This window comes from Oncorhynchus nerka, linkage group LG4, assembly GCF_034236695.1.
Source record: "Oncorhynchus nerka isolate Pitt River linkage group LG4, Oner_Uvic_2.0, whole genome shotgun sequence".
Taxonomy (NCBI): Eukaryota; Metazoa; Chordata; class Actinopteri; order Salmoniformes; family Salmonidae; genus Oncorhynchus; species Oncorhynchus nerka.
The window spans coordinates 28,226,140-28,244,093 of NC_088399.1; the positions used below are offsets into that span (position 1 = coordinate 28,226,140).

The 17,954-nt window shown below is 41.6% G+C and overlaps 1 protein-coding gene across 3 annotated transcripts in view; it reads right to left on the bottom strand.

Annotated features, from left to right (window-relative positions):
- The window catches only part of mast4 (microtubule associated serine/threonine kinase family member 4), a 170,129-nt gene that overhangs the window by 122,953 nt on the left and 29,222 nt on the right, over positions 1 to 17,954 (bottom strand). For all 3 annotated transcript variants that reach the window (XM_029650571.2, XM_029650557.2, XM_029650564.2), the window contains exons 2-3: positions 5,443 to 5,590; positions 1,150 to 1,274 (exon numbers count right to left, since the gene is read on the bottom strand). In XM_029650571.2, the coding sequence (XP_029506431.2) occupies positions 1,150 to 1,274; positions 5,443 to 5,590 (273 nt within the window). The remainder of the gene's footprint in view (positions 1 to 1,149; positions 1,275 to 5,442; positions 5,591 to 17,954) is intronic.

Genomic DNA, 17,954 nt, shown 5'->3' on the forward strand with positions numbered 1-17,954 from the left:
TTGCAGCTGTGGAACCTTTTGAGGATCTCAGGACCCATGCCAAATCTTTCTGGTTTCCTGAGAGGGACTAGGCTTTGTCGTGCCCTCTTCAGACTGTCTTGGTGTGTTTGGACCAGTCTAGTTTGTTATTGAACATTCAGCATGTTCGATACATGGTTTTAATAAGTACTCTGAAACACATGGTTTTAATAAGTACTCTGAAACACATGGTTTTAATAAGTACTCTGAAACACATGGTTTTAATAAGTACTCTGAAACACATGGTTTTAATAAGTACTCTGAAACACATGGTTTTAATAAGTACTCTGAAACACATGATTTTAATAAGTACTCTGAAACACATGGTTTTAATAAATACTGTAAGTATTTTTCTGCCCAACTTCCATTGTATCCAAGAGTTAATGGAAACTATTTCAAATTTCTGGTTTCTCCTTCGTTTATGCACCTTCGTTGGAAAGCAATGTAGAGGCTGTATATATATTTTCATTTGTCCAGGTGAAACACAAACAGATAAAACCCCTCGGCTGGACTGAGTGACTCATATCTGGACAGAATTGGCTTAGCTTCAACCTCCAGTGACTTCGCACTCGTTTGAAATGGGACAGGAATGACATCCTTTCCCATTAAAAGTCAAACTGGGCTGGCTATCGTTTTGTTATCTGAAAGGACACAGGCGAGATGGGTGATATCTGACTTAAAGGGTGGTTGACGCTGAAGGTCGAAGTGAGACTAGTCACTGGTGACTGGGGTCATTTCAGACTGAGGATTAGTCCATCTCTGCTACAATCAAGACCTCAGACGGATCTCCTTTAAAACCACTTCACACAATCACCTTGATTTTCTCTTTTTGTGGGATCATCTTTAACTGCGCATTGATTGTGGGACGTCAAGGGCCTGAATACTAAGGCTCTGACAAAATATGAATCACTACTACTATAACCTTGAGAGGAAGGTAAAATAACATTTTGTTTGCCATTTTTACTGATTGACATTCAGTTGCTGTGTATTCATTGTACTGAAATGCTGAATGGCTTGTATGCCAAAAACCTCTGAGAAATACAGCAATCAAAGACCTGATTAACAATATCCTGGTCTCAACATCAAAGCAGAGTGAGGAATCATGGGATGTCATGACCCATAAGTACTCACCAGACTAGAGGTGAGTGAGGGGGCGGACTTGCCCAGGGTGGAGGAGCACATCCGCACCAGGTTGGAGGTCTCTGAGGGGGTCTGCCATGCCTGCTGGGGGGACACATAGGGCAGCAGGTACTTTCCTATAGGACAAGACACACAACAGTAGTTAATCTATAGAGAGAAGATACTTTTCCTGTAGGACTAGACAGACAACCAGCGTTTCCTCTATCTTCATTCAGCAGCAGTGTTGCCACCACTCCCAAAAAGTTCTGTGGAAACTTCAACTACTAAAATCAGATATGAAGTATGCAGAAAAGATAACGGAGCTATATTTATTTTTAAACAAGACAATCTTTGAGAACTAACAATGACCCAAATAAAAACTCGACAGTCTGCGAGAATGTCATGGGGCCCCACTGATTTAATTAGGTTTGTCTCACTCAAAGAGCATAAGAACAAGGCATAAGACATTGTAGAACGTGTAGAATTGTAGGAAATTAGCTTTAAAAACAGATTTTTTTTTACTGATTTTACTTTGGGTGGGAAAAAAAAATACTAGAAGCCAAGGATACATTCACACTACGAGGATACCTGTGGCCTACTCACACCATTTCCCATGTCAACAGATAATAAACACAAGGTCAAACAAAACAAATGACATTATCACTGAGTGCTTTACAGAAATTAACTAATCTGGTCTTTCTCCTCTCCTTAAAACAGAGTAGGCTCACAGGTGGTAAATGAGGCAGCAGTGAAAGTCAATCCACTTATGAGATCAGTGACGCTACAAACATTACACAACCACGAGGCATACCTGAACTTGCACAAAAACCCAGATTATATACAGGAAGGATACTTTTACACTGATTTACGAGATATATACACACACAGATATATTGTTTTATTATAGTATACCTCAAACAAGAAAGCAATCCCATAGATGAATAAATGATTAAATAGAAAAGGAGGAGATGGTGTCTGAGCACGGGCATGTTGAAGAAATGTTTGATAAATAGAATCCTAAGATTAACAAGCTCTGAAGAAATACATATTTCCAGGGGAAATATTTTCTCCTTTCATAAATGTCTTTCCCCAAGTGTTTTCTCCCAGTAACAGTCGCTAGATGGCAGTAGGTCCACAGGTGGTACGATTACCGTCAACCACATTTCGTTCCGTTATGGAATCGGCTACGTAGCGTAGAGCCCAAATAAGGTGTGTGTGTGTGTATACGCCCTTGTAGTCTGGATTATTGTGTCACACTAGGTCTTATGTCATTGACGCTCCTGGCAGTAATTCGTCTCCCTGGAATTGTGTGTAACCCTCCGGGCTCCTCTCATCATCCCTCTCATCCCCTCTAGACTTCCATGTGTGTGTTTATTTCCATTTCCTGTTGAAGGAAGCACAGCAAATCAGCGGCCAAGATTGGAGGATTAACAGTCCTGGCAGAGTGGAGGAGTGAAAGGGAGGAGTGGGTAGAAGGGAGGGAGACACTCCGCTCACCTCGTCTGGGGGTTTGGTCCTGGGGAGGGCCGTGGTGTAAGCTGGGTCTGGTCCTGGGGTGGGACCGTGGTGTAAGACGGGATTTGGTCCTGGGGTGGGACCGTGGTGTAAGACGGGATTTGGTCCTGGGGTGGGACCGTGGTGTAAAACGGGATTTGGTCCTGGGGTGGGACCGTGGTGTAAGACGGGATTTGGTCCTGGGGTGGGACCGTGGTGTAAGACGGGATTTGGTCCTGGGGGACCGTGGTGTAAGACGGGATTTGGTCCTGGGGGACCGTGGTGTAAGACGGGATTTGGTCCTGGGGGACCGTGGTGTAAGACGGGATTTGGTCCTGGGGGACCGTGGTGTAAGACGGGATTTGGTCCTGGGGGACCGTGGTGTAAGACGGGATTTGGTCCTGGGGGACCGTGGTGTAAGACGGGATTTGGTCCTGGGGGACCGTGGTGTAAGACGGGATTTGGTCCTGGGGGACCGTGGTGTAAGAAGGGATTTGGTCCTGAGGGACCGTGGTGTAAGACGGGATTTGGTCCTGGGGGACCGTGGTGTAAGACGGGATTTGGTCCTGAGGGACCGTGGTGTAAGAAGGGATTTGGTCCTGGGGGACCGTGGTGTAAACGGGATTTGGTCCTGGGGGACCGTGGTGTATTTGGTCCTGGGGGAGAAGGGATTTGGTCCTGAGGGACCGTGGTGTAAGACGGGATTTGGTCCTGGGGGACCGTGGTGTAAGAAGGGATTTGGTCCTGGGGGACCGTGGTGTAAGACGGGATTTGGTCCTGGGGGACCGTGGTGTAAGAAGGGATTTGGTCCTGAGGGACCGTGGTGTAAGAGGGATTTGGTCGTGGGGGACCGTGGTGTAAGACGGGATTTGGTCCTGGGAGACCGTGGTGTAAGACGGGATTTGGTCCTGGGGGACCATGGGGTTTGGTCCTTGATCTTGCCTTTTGATCACAGACTGAGACCTTGGTAAGGAGGAGTGTAGTCGTCTAGTGTGGACGTCCCTCCAGCTCTGCCCATTGAAGCCAGTCAGACAGCGATAGAGTGCATAACGTTCCCTTTCACACTCACTGCATTTAGATATTCTTGGTAAACACGTCACCTGATCTGCTTTAGTCTACAGCCTAAGAAAGACCTAGCCAAACATGAACACTGACGAATCGTGCCCACTCAGACAGCTAGCTAAAATGTCCGATCGTCCCTTTAAGTAGGATGCAATTAGACAGGTGAAATGAAGAGTCTGATCACATTTGATACACCTTGCAAACATGATGCACACCGCTCTGACAAGTAAGAATTCAACCACTTACAGAGAAGCGCCTTTGTCTAATTTGGGATTTGAAATATGTGGCTGAAGTAGCAAATGTGTCTTATTATGTTGGTTCTGTCTGCCATGATGGCACTGACAAAATTGTCTGCACTCAACGGTGCTGTGAAGACTAATTTAAATAAAATGGGCAGATGAAATGGGTGCCTAAAATTTGCAAATGATGAGGCGATGGAAACGAGAGAAACAGATGAGTTCAAATGAAACGTCAAAAACAAGCGTCAACACCTCCCTGAGAAGCTATTCAACTAAAGTCACAACCAACAAGTGTAGGTAATACCATGGTGAAACAAAAATTTTGTTTGCCTATTGTGTGTATGCGTTTAATTTAGTGTGTGTGACGTGGTTGTCCTTGCATCATGCTTTACACTCAACTCAAACAACTATTTAGCCTTTCCTATCTGTCGAAATAACCATATGTCCCATCTCCTTTACTCTCCCAATCGCTTTCCACGAGTATAATAGCCTGGCTCATGAAAAGAGGCTATTGAGCGCTGTGTGACAAGACTCTACAGTAAGCCTAGGCGCATTACACATGCATGAGCCTTGCGTTACCAAAATGTCCTGCCTTTCAAATGGGCCTTGCCTCATGCATTTCAAAAGAGGCCGATGGAGATGTGATGCTGAAGAGGATTTTCACCCATCTCCATGAATGGTGACCTCACAGCACAAAAGCACTTATCTTGAGAATACTTGAGGTAGGGGGTTTGTTTCTCTCCTGTTATTAAACCATGCAACATCATTTTGTAAATGGATTGTGTGTGTGTGTGTGTGTTTCTTTCAGACTGCCTACCATAACTAGTCACCAATTGTTTTAGTTGGACATCTCCATGAATGCCTTTTCCCTCTGCAAAGGTTATCTACCTCATCACAGACTTAGGACACATATCTGCTTCTCTACCTGGGTCCTGTTCAGTAGGGAGAAATATTTTTTTAACTTTTTTTTTTTTAACTGGGAGGCACAACCTGAACTTGTCCACTAAGAACACAGATTTCTGTTTCCCGTTGAAAAGTGTTATGCTACAGTATGCCCTGCTGAATACGACCCCGGTGTTCTAAGACATGTCCCCTCCCCATGGCATCCGGTGCCTTGCTGTAAAGCCTGGGGGAGACAGGATGACTGACAGAGACAGGGAGGAAAATGGTGATCCTTTCTTCCTCTCAGTGAAATGGCTTCCTCCCCAATACTCATTACACACCAGCCAGGAGAGGATATCCCTACTTAGTGCCCCGGTCGGAGTACAGCCCCAGTTCACTCCTCACTGCATTACTAGCCAAACAACCGAACAAAACATATTGAATGGCTCACCGTTCATATCGAATTCACTGGGAAATGGTCAGAGTGAAGCATCTTCTTGCTCGTGTTTATGTGTGTGCCTGCGTGTGTGCATGAGTACACGTTTGCATATGTGTGTGTGTGTATATGCTTGCATTTCTATGTGTGCATGTACTGAATGTGCACCTGCAGGGTAGATATGATTGTTACCTGTGAGAGCGCCTCCTAGGCTTCCCCTGCGGAGGTTGTTGCCGTCCTCACTGAGCTGCCTCTTAAACTTGAGGGCGAGGCCGTGGATCACCTCAGGGTTACTGGACTTGCGGAAGGGCATGGACGGAGGGTACAGGATGTTATCCAACTGCAGGAGAGAAAAGTAGGATGTTAGGTTAGTTCAATGCATCTCAAATGGTGGATCAAGAACCACACTGGTGGGTCATGGCAAGAGCTGGGTGATATATCAAATTCATTTGATTAATTCAATATATGTTTTTGAGCGATATTCCAAATGCCTGTACTTGTTTTCAACATCTGAACAAAGTGGACAGGCTAACATGCTTTTCAAACAGTTGGAAACAGACAGAAGGGTGTGTTCACAACAATTCAACCTTATTAACGAGCAAATAGACCCGAGTTGGCTAAACTTGAAATATAAAGATTAGCTGGCTAATTACTAGCAGATGGGCTTGAGACTGTTGATGAGTCCTGTGTTAATTGTCTATAGCATAATGACTGCTACAAGAAGTAGGACTGTCCCCGACAACTAAAATCTTGGTTGACCATGTAGACTTTTTACATAGTTGGCAACAGAAGTTAGGTTTGTATCATTTTCATTTAGGATTTGGATAGAATGTTGATTAACCACATGACAATAATTTAAAGATATAAAGACAAATTCACTTAAACTGTTCCACGAAAATGTGCACACGAAATCCATAACTGGCACGCAGATCGGTAGAAAATGGTAAGACAAATTGACATTCAACATGAGAAAGGCTGCCGACTCCTCATGTAGCCCATTACCTGCAACTTCAGGAGAATAATGGCAGAATCTACTAAATCCAGCAGGAGGAGAATAGTTGGGTCAGGTTCAGGTTGTTCCTTCTGGTTATCTAGATCTCTGGCATCCGAGGCATTCGTCTTATTTCATCAAACCGTAAGCTTAAAGCATCAGACAAGCTCAATGCATATAGTTGATTTTATTAAAACACATAGGGTGCGTCTATATATGTAAAAAAAAATACCTAGGTAAAAGAGAGTCAGATGTGAGGAATACATTTGACAGTTGTGGAAAATACTGGAGATGAAGAAAAAGGAGGTAAGGAGCCAGCACTGAGTGCATATTCCGTGTGCCAAGCAGGTGCTGTTAGATTACAATACAATACCAACGGCTTGGAACAAATGTAAACACTAAATAAATAAGTATACCAGAATGTTGTAAAAAAACATTTTGTTAAACCTTTATTACCGCAAAAACTAAACAGTCGCATTCATTCATGAAAAGGAACAGTTCATTTACTGTTTAAGCTAATTATTCAATACTTGCTTTATTTTAAAACTAAAATGCTTGATTGCATTTCAAATCATGAATGACTCATATGCTGTGTGATGACATGAACAAATTAATGATTGATTGATTCAGTACCAGTCAAAAGTTTGGACACACCTATTCATTCAAGGGTTTTTCTTTATTTGTACTATTTTCTACATTGTAGAATAATAGTGAAAACATCAAAACTATGAAATAACACATGGAATCGTGTAGTAAGCAAAAACAAGTGTTAAATATATTTTATATTTGAGATTCTTCAAAGCAGCCACCCTTTGCCTTGATGACAGCTTTAAACACTCTTGGCATTCTCTGAACCAGCTTCGTGAGGTAGTCACCTAGAACACGTTTCAATTAACAGGTGTGCCTTGTTAAAAGTTCATTTGTAGAATTTCCTTCCTTCAGTTGTGTTGTGACAAGGTAGGGGTAATATACAGAAGATAATAATTTGGTCTTTTACCAAATAGAGCTATGTCAAGAACAGCACAAATAAGCAAAGATAAACAGTCCATCATTACTTTAAGACATGAAGGCCAGTGAACACAGAACATTTCAAGAACTTATAAAGTTTCTTCAAGTGCAGCCGCAAAAACCATCAAGCGCTATGATGAAACTGGCTCTCATGAGGACCACCACAGGAAAGGAAGACCCAGAGATACCGCTACTAAAGAGGATAAATGAATTTGAGTTACCAGCCTGAGAAATTGGAGCCCAAGTAAGTGCATCAGAGTTCAAGTAACAGACACACATCAACTGTTCAGAGGAGATTGTGAATCAGGCCTTCATGGACGAATTGCTGCTAAAGGACACCAATAAGAAGAAGAGACTTGCTTTGGCCAAGAAGCGCGAGCAATGGATATTAGACAGGTTTTAATCTGTCCTTTGGTCTGATGAGTCCAAATTTTGATTTTTGGTTCCAACCGCCATGTCTTTGTGAGATTCAGAGTAGTTGAACGGATGATCTCTGCATGTGTGGTTCCCACCGTGAAGCATGGAGGAGGAGGTGTGATGGTGCTTTGCTGGGTGACACTGTCAGTGATTTATTTAGAATTCAAGGCACACTTGACCAGCATGGCTACCAAAGCATTCTGCAGTGATACGCCATCCCATCTGGTTTGCGCTTAATAGAACTATCATGTGTTTTTCAACAGGACAATGACCCAACACCTCCAGGCTGTGTAAGAGCTATTAAACAAAGGAGCAGAAGTCTGACGAGAGCAGATACAAATTCATTGCTTTAACTAATTATGGCAAATGTTTAAAAAATGTTGAGCAATGTAATAAAGTAATGATTTTTCAAATAAGTCACACGTTATGTTTGCTGACCATTTGTTAGCTACGCTATCCTTACAAACCGCATAGCATATCATTTCAGCAATATGTACCGGTATATTCGGCTACTAATACATTGAACAGTATTATAACTATATGCTATACAACGTTCATTGTTTTGATTATTTATGTCATTCTTAGCTTAGCGGTATAGTCGTTATGCGTTCAATGGACGTTGTAAACGAAGTCGTAAGATGTCTAGCTAGTAATTTGTTATGCTGACAAGCTAGTAAAACTGCATCAACTTCCAGTAGACAGGTGAAAGGCTAGAATGCGCAACTGTAAGGATACAGCTCATTTACAGTATACTAAAATGAACTAATAGTATATAGTATATACTCATTAAGTATGTAGTATACAGGATGTTAGTATGGGTATTCGAACACAGCTTGGGTGCATATAGGCGTACAGTAATACCCATAAACAAGGGGTTGAATTTCATGTCACAAGGCTGTGTTGATATCTGAATGTATACAATAGGAGATCAACTATGATGTGATTACATAAGAATATTCTCTGACATATTACACCAATCTATCTTCAATGCATGTTGTTTTTGAAACAGACAATGGGCGGATGTGTACTGTAGGCAACACCTATGTAAAGAACAATATGGAGAGGAAGAGGTCTCAAAGATGGAGTATTTCGTGTTCTTCACTGACACAGATGGTGCTCTCAAATCATCGGCCCTCTCCACCACAGCCAGACAACGCTCTTTATTGGTCTGAACGGTAGTATCAAAGGATCAATAGTTAGATTCCTCAAATACAACCATCCTGTTCTTTGTTTACCTTTGTGTTATTTCACTTTTTGAAAACAGCAGGTCTTCGTGACAGCTTGAACTTTAGTAAACCTTAACTAATATCTTATAATAACACATCACAGAATCCCAAATTGACCCAGCTAGGCCTTAGTGCTCCCTAACTGGAGGCCCACGGGCCAAACTTAAGGGCCTCCAATCCTGTTTCTGAAGAGCTAGCGTCCTTGTAGGTTCTCACTCCAACCCTAATCTAGCGCACCTGATTCTAATAATTAGCTGGTTGATGGGTTGAAACGAAAACCTAAAAGGAGGGTAGCTCTCCAGGAACAGGGCTGGAGAGTCCTGGTTTAGTATCTGGTTCAAGTTTTGAAAAGGTAATGCGATTCAATAAAAAGACCACTGAAATATTTGATTATTTCTGTATATTGTGATGTAGGTCTGTTTCTGCATGTGCATTCCTACCATTCAATTCCGCAGCAATATCGTACAAACAATGAGGTACAGGCAGTTTTTTTGTGTATAAAATATGGCTGACAAATAATATGAGTGCCATTCCGCCATTGTGAGTATTCAAATATCCCCTATTCCTTACCTATTGATTATTAACCAGATGCAGGGTGGTGAAAAAGCAGATAAGACTTAACAGATGGACTTTAAACAACCACAGTAAAATAAAATTAGGTCATATTTGGGCTGCGGCCAGACTTTCTGCTCCAGAGTACAGCCAAGTTAAATAAAAACAAATTGAGTCATAAAACAACCAGAATGCATTGGGGCGGTGTATGATTCATATTCTGACCACTGGATCCACTTCTATTTATATAATAATAATAATAATAATAATAATAATAATAAAACATTGTGCTACAGTATGAGAAAAAGATGACTGACAATAGCCAGGAGTTTCAATCGTAAACATCCATTTCCCTTGAAATAATAAAAAGGTTATTTCAATTCTATTAAAACCAGGACAATCTGGGGAGTCCCCTAGTGACTACAGACCCATTAGTTTAATAAATTGTGAAAATAAAATAAATAATAATGCTCATTAGCAATAAAATGGTCTCATCGTACTTATTAATCAAACAGGGTTTATGAAAAATGTACACTTACAAATACAAGAACATTTTTGTCCAAGATGGCATAGCAGTCAGAGTCTGTCTTATCCCATGTATATATATTTTTATATATTTTTCTTCACATTCTTTTTAATATTTTTCCTAAACCTCAACTTCAAAATACTCTCCTGCAACCTGCCTCACCCAATGTGGTGTGAATCTGTTTTCTAAAGTATTTCTATTTACCTCCGAACTGGAATACATCAACTGAAGCTAGCTAACTAGCTATGAGCTATCAGTCAGTTAACCACTGCTAGAGGTCATCAGCTAACCTTTAGCTCAGAAAGCTCTCGCCAGTTGGTACAACGCGTTTCAAACCAAAGCATACCGGACCTCTCTCTCTCTCCATATCCCCGGATTCCTACCGCAAACTCAAACTTTTCATCTGGATCATCGCAGCAAGCTAACCGCAACCCGGGCTGACTACTCCTGGCTAACATTTCTGTCCTGGAGCTAGCACCAACTAGCTTGGAGCTAGCCCATGCTAGCCCCATCTCCCGGCTATGGCTCCTGGGCTACTCCTGAAACCCACTCATGCTATCGTGCCCAGAAACCTGCTCCCTTTACTCTCTGTTCCGAACGTGCTAGACAGCCAGTTCTTATAGTCTTTAGCCGTACCCTTATACTACTCCTCCTCTGGTGATGTAGAGGTTAATCCAGGACCTGCAGTGCCTAGCTCCACTCCTACTCCACAGGTGCGCTCATTTGTTGACTTCAGTAACCGTAAAAGTCTTGGTTTCATGCATGTTAACATTAGAAGCCTACTCCCCAAGTTTGCTTTATTCACTGCTTAAGCACATTCTGCCAACCCGGGTGTCTGAATCCTGGCGTAGGGAAACCACCAAAACCCCTGAAATTTCCATCCCTAACTATAACATTTTCCGCCAAGAAAGAACTGCCAAAGGGGGCGGTGTTGAAATCTACTTCAGAGATGGAACTCTGCATGCCATCTTACTATCCAGGTCTGTACCAAAACAATTCGAGCTTCTACTTCTAAAAATTAACCTTTCCAGAAACAAGTCTCTCACCGTTGCCGCTTGCTATAGACCACCCTCTGCCCCCAGCTGTGCCCTGGACACCATATGTGAATTGATTGCCCCCCCATCTATCTTCTGAGCTCGTGCTGCTCAGTGACCTAAACTGGGACATGCTTAACACCCCAGCAGTCCTACAATCTAAGCTTGATGCCCTCAATCTCACACAAATTATCTATGAACCTACCAGGTACAACTCCAAATCCATAAACACGGGCACCCTCATAGATATCATCCTAACTAACTCGCCCTCCAAATACACCTCTGCTGTTTTCAACCAAGATCTCAGCGATCACTGCCTCATTGCCTGCATCCGTAATGGGTCTGCGGTCAAACGACCACCCCTCATCACTGTCAAACGCTCCCTAAAACACATCAGCAAACAGGAATTTTAATTGACCTGGCCGGGGTATGCTGGAATGACATTGAACTCATCCCGTCAGTATAGGATGCCTGGTTATTCTTTAAAAAAGTGCCTTCCTCACCATGTTAAATATGAATGCTCCACTCAAAAAATGTAGAAACAGGAATAGATATAGGCCTTGGTTCACTCCAGACCTGTCTGCCCTTGACCGGCACAAAAACATCCTGTGGCGGTCTGCATTAGCATCGAATAGCCACCGTGATATGCAACTTTTCAGGGAAGTTAGGAACCAATATACACAGGCAGTTTGAAAAGCTAGCCTCAGCTTTCCTAACAGAAAATTGCATCCTGTAATAAACTCAAAAAAGTTCTGGGACACTAAAGTCCACGGAGAATAAGAGCACCTCCTCCCAGATGCCCACTGCACTGAGGCTAGGAAACACTGTCAGTACCGATAAATCCACAATAATTGAGAATTTCAATAAGCATTTTTCTACGGCTGGCCATGCTTTCAACCTGGCTACCCCTACCCCGGTCAATTGCCCTGCTCCCCACAGCAACTCGCCCAAACCTCTCCCACTTCTCCTTCACCCAAATCCAGATAGCTGTTGTTCTGAAAGAGCTGCAAAATCTGGCCCCTACAAATCAGCCGGGCTAGACAATCTGGAACCTCTAAATGTATCTGCAGAAATTGTTGCAACCCCTATTACTAGCCTGTTCAACCTCTTTCGTATCGTCTGAGATTCCCATAGACTGGAAAGCTGCCGCGGTCATCCCCCTTTTCAAAGGGGGAGACAATCTAGACCCAAACTGCTACAGACCTATATCTATTTTACCATGCCTTTCTAAGGTCTTTGAAAGCCAAATTAACAGATTACCGACCATTTAGAATCTCACCGTACCTTCTCCGCTATGCAATCTGGTTTCAGAGCTGGTCATGGGTGCACCTCAGCCACGCTCAAGGTCCTAAACAATATCATAACCACCATCGATAAGAGACATTACTGTGCAGCCATATTCATCGACCTGGCTATGGTTTTCGACTCTGTCAATCACAACATTCTTATTGGCATACAGCCTTGGTTTCTCAAATGATTGCCTCGCTTGGTTCACCAACTACTTCTCTGATAGAGTACAGTATGTCAAATCGGAGGGCCTGTTGTCCGGACCTCTGGCAGTCTCTATGGGGGTGCCACATGGTTCAATTCTCGGGCCGACTCTCTTCTATGTATATATCAATGATGTCGCTCTCACTGCTGGTGATTCTCTGATCCACCTCTACGCAGACACCATTCTGTAAACATCTGGCCCTTCGTTAGACACTTAACTCCAGACGAGCTTCAATGCCATTCAATGCCAACTCTCCTTCCGTGGCCTCCAACTCCTCTTAAAATGCAAGTAAAACTAAATGCATGCTCTTCAACCGATTGCTGCCTGCACCTGCCCACCCCGTCCAGCATCACTACTCTGGACGGTTCTGATTTAGAATATGTGGACAACTACAAATACCTAGGTGTCTGGTTAGACTGTAAACTCTCCTTCCAGACTCACATTAACTTCTTCGATATAGGGGGCGCTCTTAATTTTTGGATAAAAAAACGTTCCCGTTTTAAACAAGATATTTTGTCACGAAAAGATGCTCGACTATGCATATAATTGACAGCTTTGGAAAGAAAACACTGACGTTTCCAAAACTGCAAAGATATTATCTGTGAGTGCCACAGAACTGATGCTACAGGCGAAACCAAGATGAAATTTCAAACAGGAAATGCCCCAGATTCTGAAGGCGCTGTTTTCCAATGTCTCCTTATATGGCTGTGAATGCGCCAGGAATGAGCCTACACTTTCTGTCGTTTCCCCAAGGTGTCTGCAGCATTGTGACGTATTTGTAGGCATATCATTGGAAGATTGACCATAAGAGACTACATTTACCAGGTGCCCGCTTAGTGTCCTCCGTCGAAATTATTGCGCAATCTCCAGCTGCGTGCATTTTTCCATTTGGTTCAGAGGAGAAACCAAACTGCCACGAATAATTTATCATCGAATAGATATGTGAAAAATTTCTGTCGATATTATGGAGTTAATTTGGAAAAAAGTTTGGCGTTGTAAGTTTGCCGTGGTTTTCTTAGTCAAACGTGATGAACAAAACAGAGCGATTTCTCCTACACAAATCATCTTTTTGGAAAAACGGAACATTTGCTATCTAACTGAGAGTCTCCTCATTGAAAACATCAGAAGTTCTTCAAAGGTAAATTATTTTATTTGAATGCTTTTCTTGTTTTTGTGAAAATGTTGCCTGCTGAATGCTAGGCTTAATGCTATGCTAGCTATCAATACTCTTACACAAATGCTTGTGTAGCTATGGTTGAAAAGCATATTTTGAAAATCTGAGATGATAGTGTTGTTAACAAAATGCTAAGCTTGTGAGCCAATATATTTATTTCATTTCATTTGCGATTTTCATGAATAGTTAACGTTGCGTTATGGTAATGAGCTTGATGCTATGATTACGCTCCCGGATACGGGATTGCTCGACGCAAGAAGTTAAACATCTCCAATCCAAAATTAAATCTAGAATCGGCTTCTTATTTCGCAACAAAGAATCCTTCACTCATGCTGCCAAACATACCCTCGTAAAACTGACCATCCTACCGATCCTCGACTTCAGTGATGTCATTTACAAAATAGCCTCCAACACTCTACTCAACAAATTGGATGCAGTTTATCACAGTGCATTCCATTTTGTCACCAAAGCCCCATATACTACCCACCACTGCTACCTGTATGCTCTCGTTGGCTGGCCCTCTGCTAGGTAAAGCCCCGCCTTATCTCAGCTCATTGGTCACCATAGCAGCACCCACCCGTAGCACGCGCTCCAGCAGGTATATCTCACTGGACATCCCCAAAGCCAATTCCACGTTTGGCCGCCTCTCCTTCCAATTCTCTGCTGCCAATGACTGGAATGAACTGCAAAAATCTCTGAAGCTGGAGACTCTTACCTCCCTCACTAGCTTTAAAAACCAGCTGTCAGAGCAGCTCACAGATCACTGCACCTGTACATAGCTCATCTGTAAATAGCCCACCCAATCTACCTCATCCCCATACTGTATTTATTTATCTTGCTCCTTTGCACCCCAGTATCTCTACTTGCACATTCATCCTCTGCACATCCTACCATTCCAGTGTTTAATTGCTATATTGTAATTACTTTGCCACCATGGCCTATTTATTGCCTTACCTCTCTTATCCTACCTTATTTGCACATGCTGTATATAGATTTTCCTACTGTATTACTGATTGTATGTTTGTTTATTCCATGTGTAACTGTTGTTGTAGTATGTGTCAAACTGCTTTGCTTTATCTTGGCCAGGTCACAGTTGCAAATGAGAACTTGTTCTCAACTAGCCTACCTGGTTAAATAAAGGTTAAAAAAATTTAAAAAATATTTTAAAAAATGTTTCAGTTAAATACAATACGCAAAAAAACATGACAGATTTATCAATAATGGATGTTGATGCCGAAAAGGTTTTCAACAATCTTGAATGGCCTGTTCTATTCAAAACTTTTCAACTTTCCGGATGAAATACATGTAATAAAAAATATTATATAAATGTCCTAAGGCAAAAATAGACAAATAATACATTATCTGATGAATTTGCTTTAGAGAGGGGCACAAGACAGGGATGTCCTCTCTCCATCCTGTTTGCACAGGCAATTGAACCGCTTGCAGAAAGAATTAGACAGGACCTAAACGTAACAGGCAAACATTGGTGTTGGTATTTGTAAACATTAATTTAAACTTCTAATATACCTGACCAGCATTGAAAACTCAATGTCCCACTTTCTAAAAATATTTTCAGAATAATCAGGATACAAAATGAACTAAATGACAGTAGGAAAAATAAAAAGAATAACTCATGATCTACAGCAATCCTTTAAGTGGAACACAAAAAATATCAAATACTTAGGATGCTTAATAAGTGACAACAAAAATATAAAAATAACTATCCCATAACATAATCTGAAAACCGATCTAATTAAATGGAACAATCTAGCCATAAATCTTACAGAAAGAATACTTCTCTTGAGAATGGCATGGCTCCTAAAATTTTATATTTATTCTCGGTAATACCAAATCAACCCACCAAACACATTCTTTAAAAAAATGTATACTCGGACAGACTTTATGTTGTCAAATAAAACATCAAATTTGACATATTCTTGAAAATGTTACTTCTTCCTAAGTCGGGATGGGGGGTTCACCTTCCAGACTTGGAATTGTATCAACTCGCAACCCAGGGCTTTTATTTGGGACATATAGTTAAATGCACCAAAGAGGAACATATTGAAGACATGCATCATGCTCATCCCCAGAATCTTTTTAAGTGTCTATTTTCTAAGGATAAAGCTAAGAACATTAACTTCATAGTTAAGAACACTAACAATATGCAGGAAAATGAAGCGTACTCTAGAAGAACTAATATCACTCCCTAAAAACACAACCCTATGGAACAATCCTTGAATAACTGTTCAGAATTCACTGATAAATTGGCCCACATGGAAAACTAAAGGCATAGAAACCGTAAATGACTTGGTAATAGGAAATTAATGTATTTTCATGACATAATTAAAAGTACATTTTGGACTGACCAATGTGGATATTTTCACATCTTTTGACCATCAGGCTAATCTTGAGGGAATCCTATTTGAGTCGGAAAAGGACATTCATATGATCGGTAAGCCATACAACACGTTGGAGAGCCTATCCAACTGACAATCTCTTAGAAAACAATACAAACCATTGGAACCAAGACTTAACAAGAACTGAGAAGAACACAAGCTGAAGAGAATGTTGGAGCATAACTGATGAAAGTTAATGAAAATGTACGCTTATCCAGTATAAACTAATGTGTTGAATTTATTATACAAGAGACAAAATTCACAAATTCTACAGCACAAGGGCAGAGTCTTCAGTGTAAAACTAACAATGACTCAATAATTTATCCCTTCTGGGAATGCCATAAAAGTCCCAAAATGTATGGGTGGAGTTAGAAATTAGGCCGTCAGAAGTATTACAAAGCAAATATACTTCTAATCTATTGGTCTGCATATTTCAAGACATGCATATGAGGGTGTAGTAGTGAGATAACCAATGGGTTCGACGATACTTTTCTCGTCAATCATCTTGAAAAAACATATTTAAAAACTGGAATACAACCAAATCAACAATGGAAAGATCAAATGCTTTATAATCTAAATGTTGAAAGTGTGTGGGCGACAGAGAAACAAAATGGTGCAGGGGGCGTGAACAAGTGGGTCTGGGCAGGTATGATGTCGTTGATGTTTGTTTGTAGCTGTATACTGTCATGTGTATGTTTTTAAATATACATACATAGAGTTGAAGTCGGAAAATTACATAAACCTTAGCCAAATACATCTAAATTCCGTTTTAAAATATTCCTCACTTTTAATTATTGTAAAAATTCCGTCTTAGGTCAGTTAGGATCACCAGTTTATTTTAAGAATGTGATCAATTACAGAATAATAGAACAGAGAATGATTTATTTCAGCTTTGATTTCTTTCATCACATTCCCAGTGGGTCAGAAGTTTACATACACTCAATTAGTATTTGGTAGCATTGCCTTTGAATTGTTTAACTTGGGTCAAAGTCTCAGGTAGCCTTCCACAAGCATCCCACATAAAGTTGGGTGAATTTTGGCCCATCCCACCTGACAGATTTGGTGTAACTGAGTCAGGTTTGTAGACTTCCTTGCTCACACACGCTTTTTCAGTTCTGCCCACAAAGGTTCGGGCTTTGTGATGGCCACTTCAATACCTCAACTTTGTTGTCCTTAAGCCATTTTGCCACAACTTTGGAAGTTTGCTTGGTGTCATTGTCCATTTGGAAGACCGACTTGCAACCAAGCTAACTTCCTGACTGATGTCTTGAGATGTTGCTTCAATATATCCACCATTTTCCTAGCTCATGATGCCACCTATTTTGTGAAGTGCATCAGTCCCTCCTGCAGCAAAGCAACCCCACACCATGGTGCTGCCACCCCCGTTCTTAAAGGTTGGTATGGTGTTCTTCGGCTTGCAGCCCTCCTCCTTTCGCCTCCAAACATAGTGGTCACTTTGGCCAAAGTTCTATTTTTGGTTCATCAGACCAGAGGACATTTCTCCAAAAAGTACAATCTTAGTCCACATGTGCAGTTGCAAACCGTAATCAGGTTTTGGAGCAGTGGCTTCTTCCTTGCTGAGTGGATGAATCCCCTTTCCAATTGTTTGGGGCATCCGGAAAAAAACTTGTCCGGAAAACACAAGGTGAGCTCTACATCAAGTCCTGTGTCATGACAACAGTAAAGCATCCTGAGACCATTCATGTGTGGGGTTGCTTCTCAGCCAAGGGAGTGGGCTCACTCACAATTTTGCCTAAGAACACAGCCATAAATAAAGAATGGCACCAACACATCCTCCGAGAGCAACTTCTCCCAACCATCCAGGAACAGTTTTGTTCCTCGGGGAACAAAACATCGATATTTTTGGTCCATGGCCAGGAAACTCCCC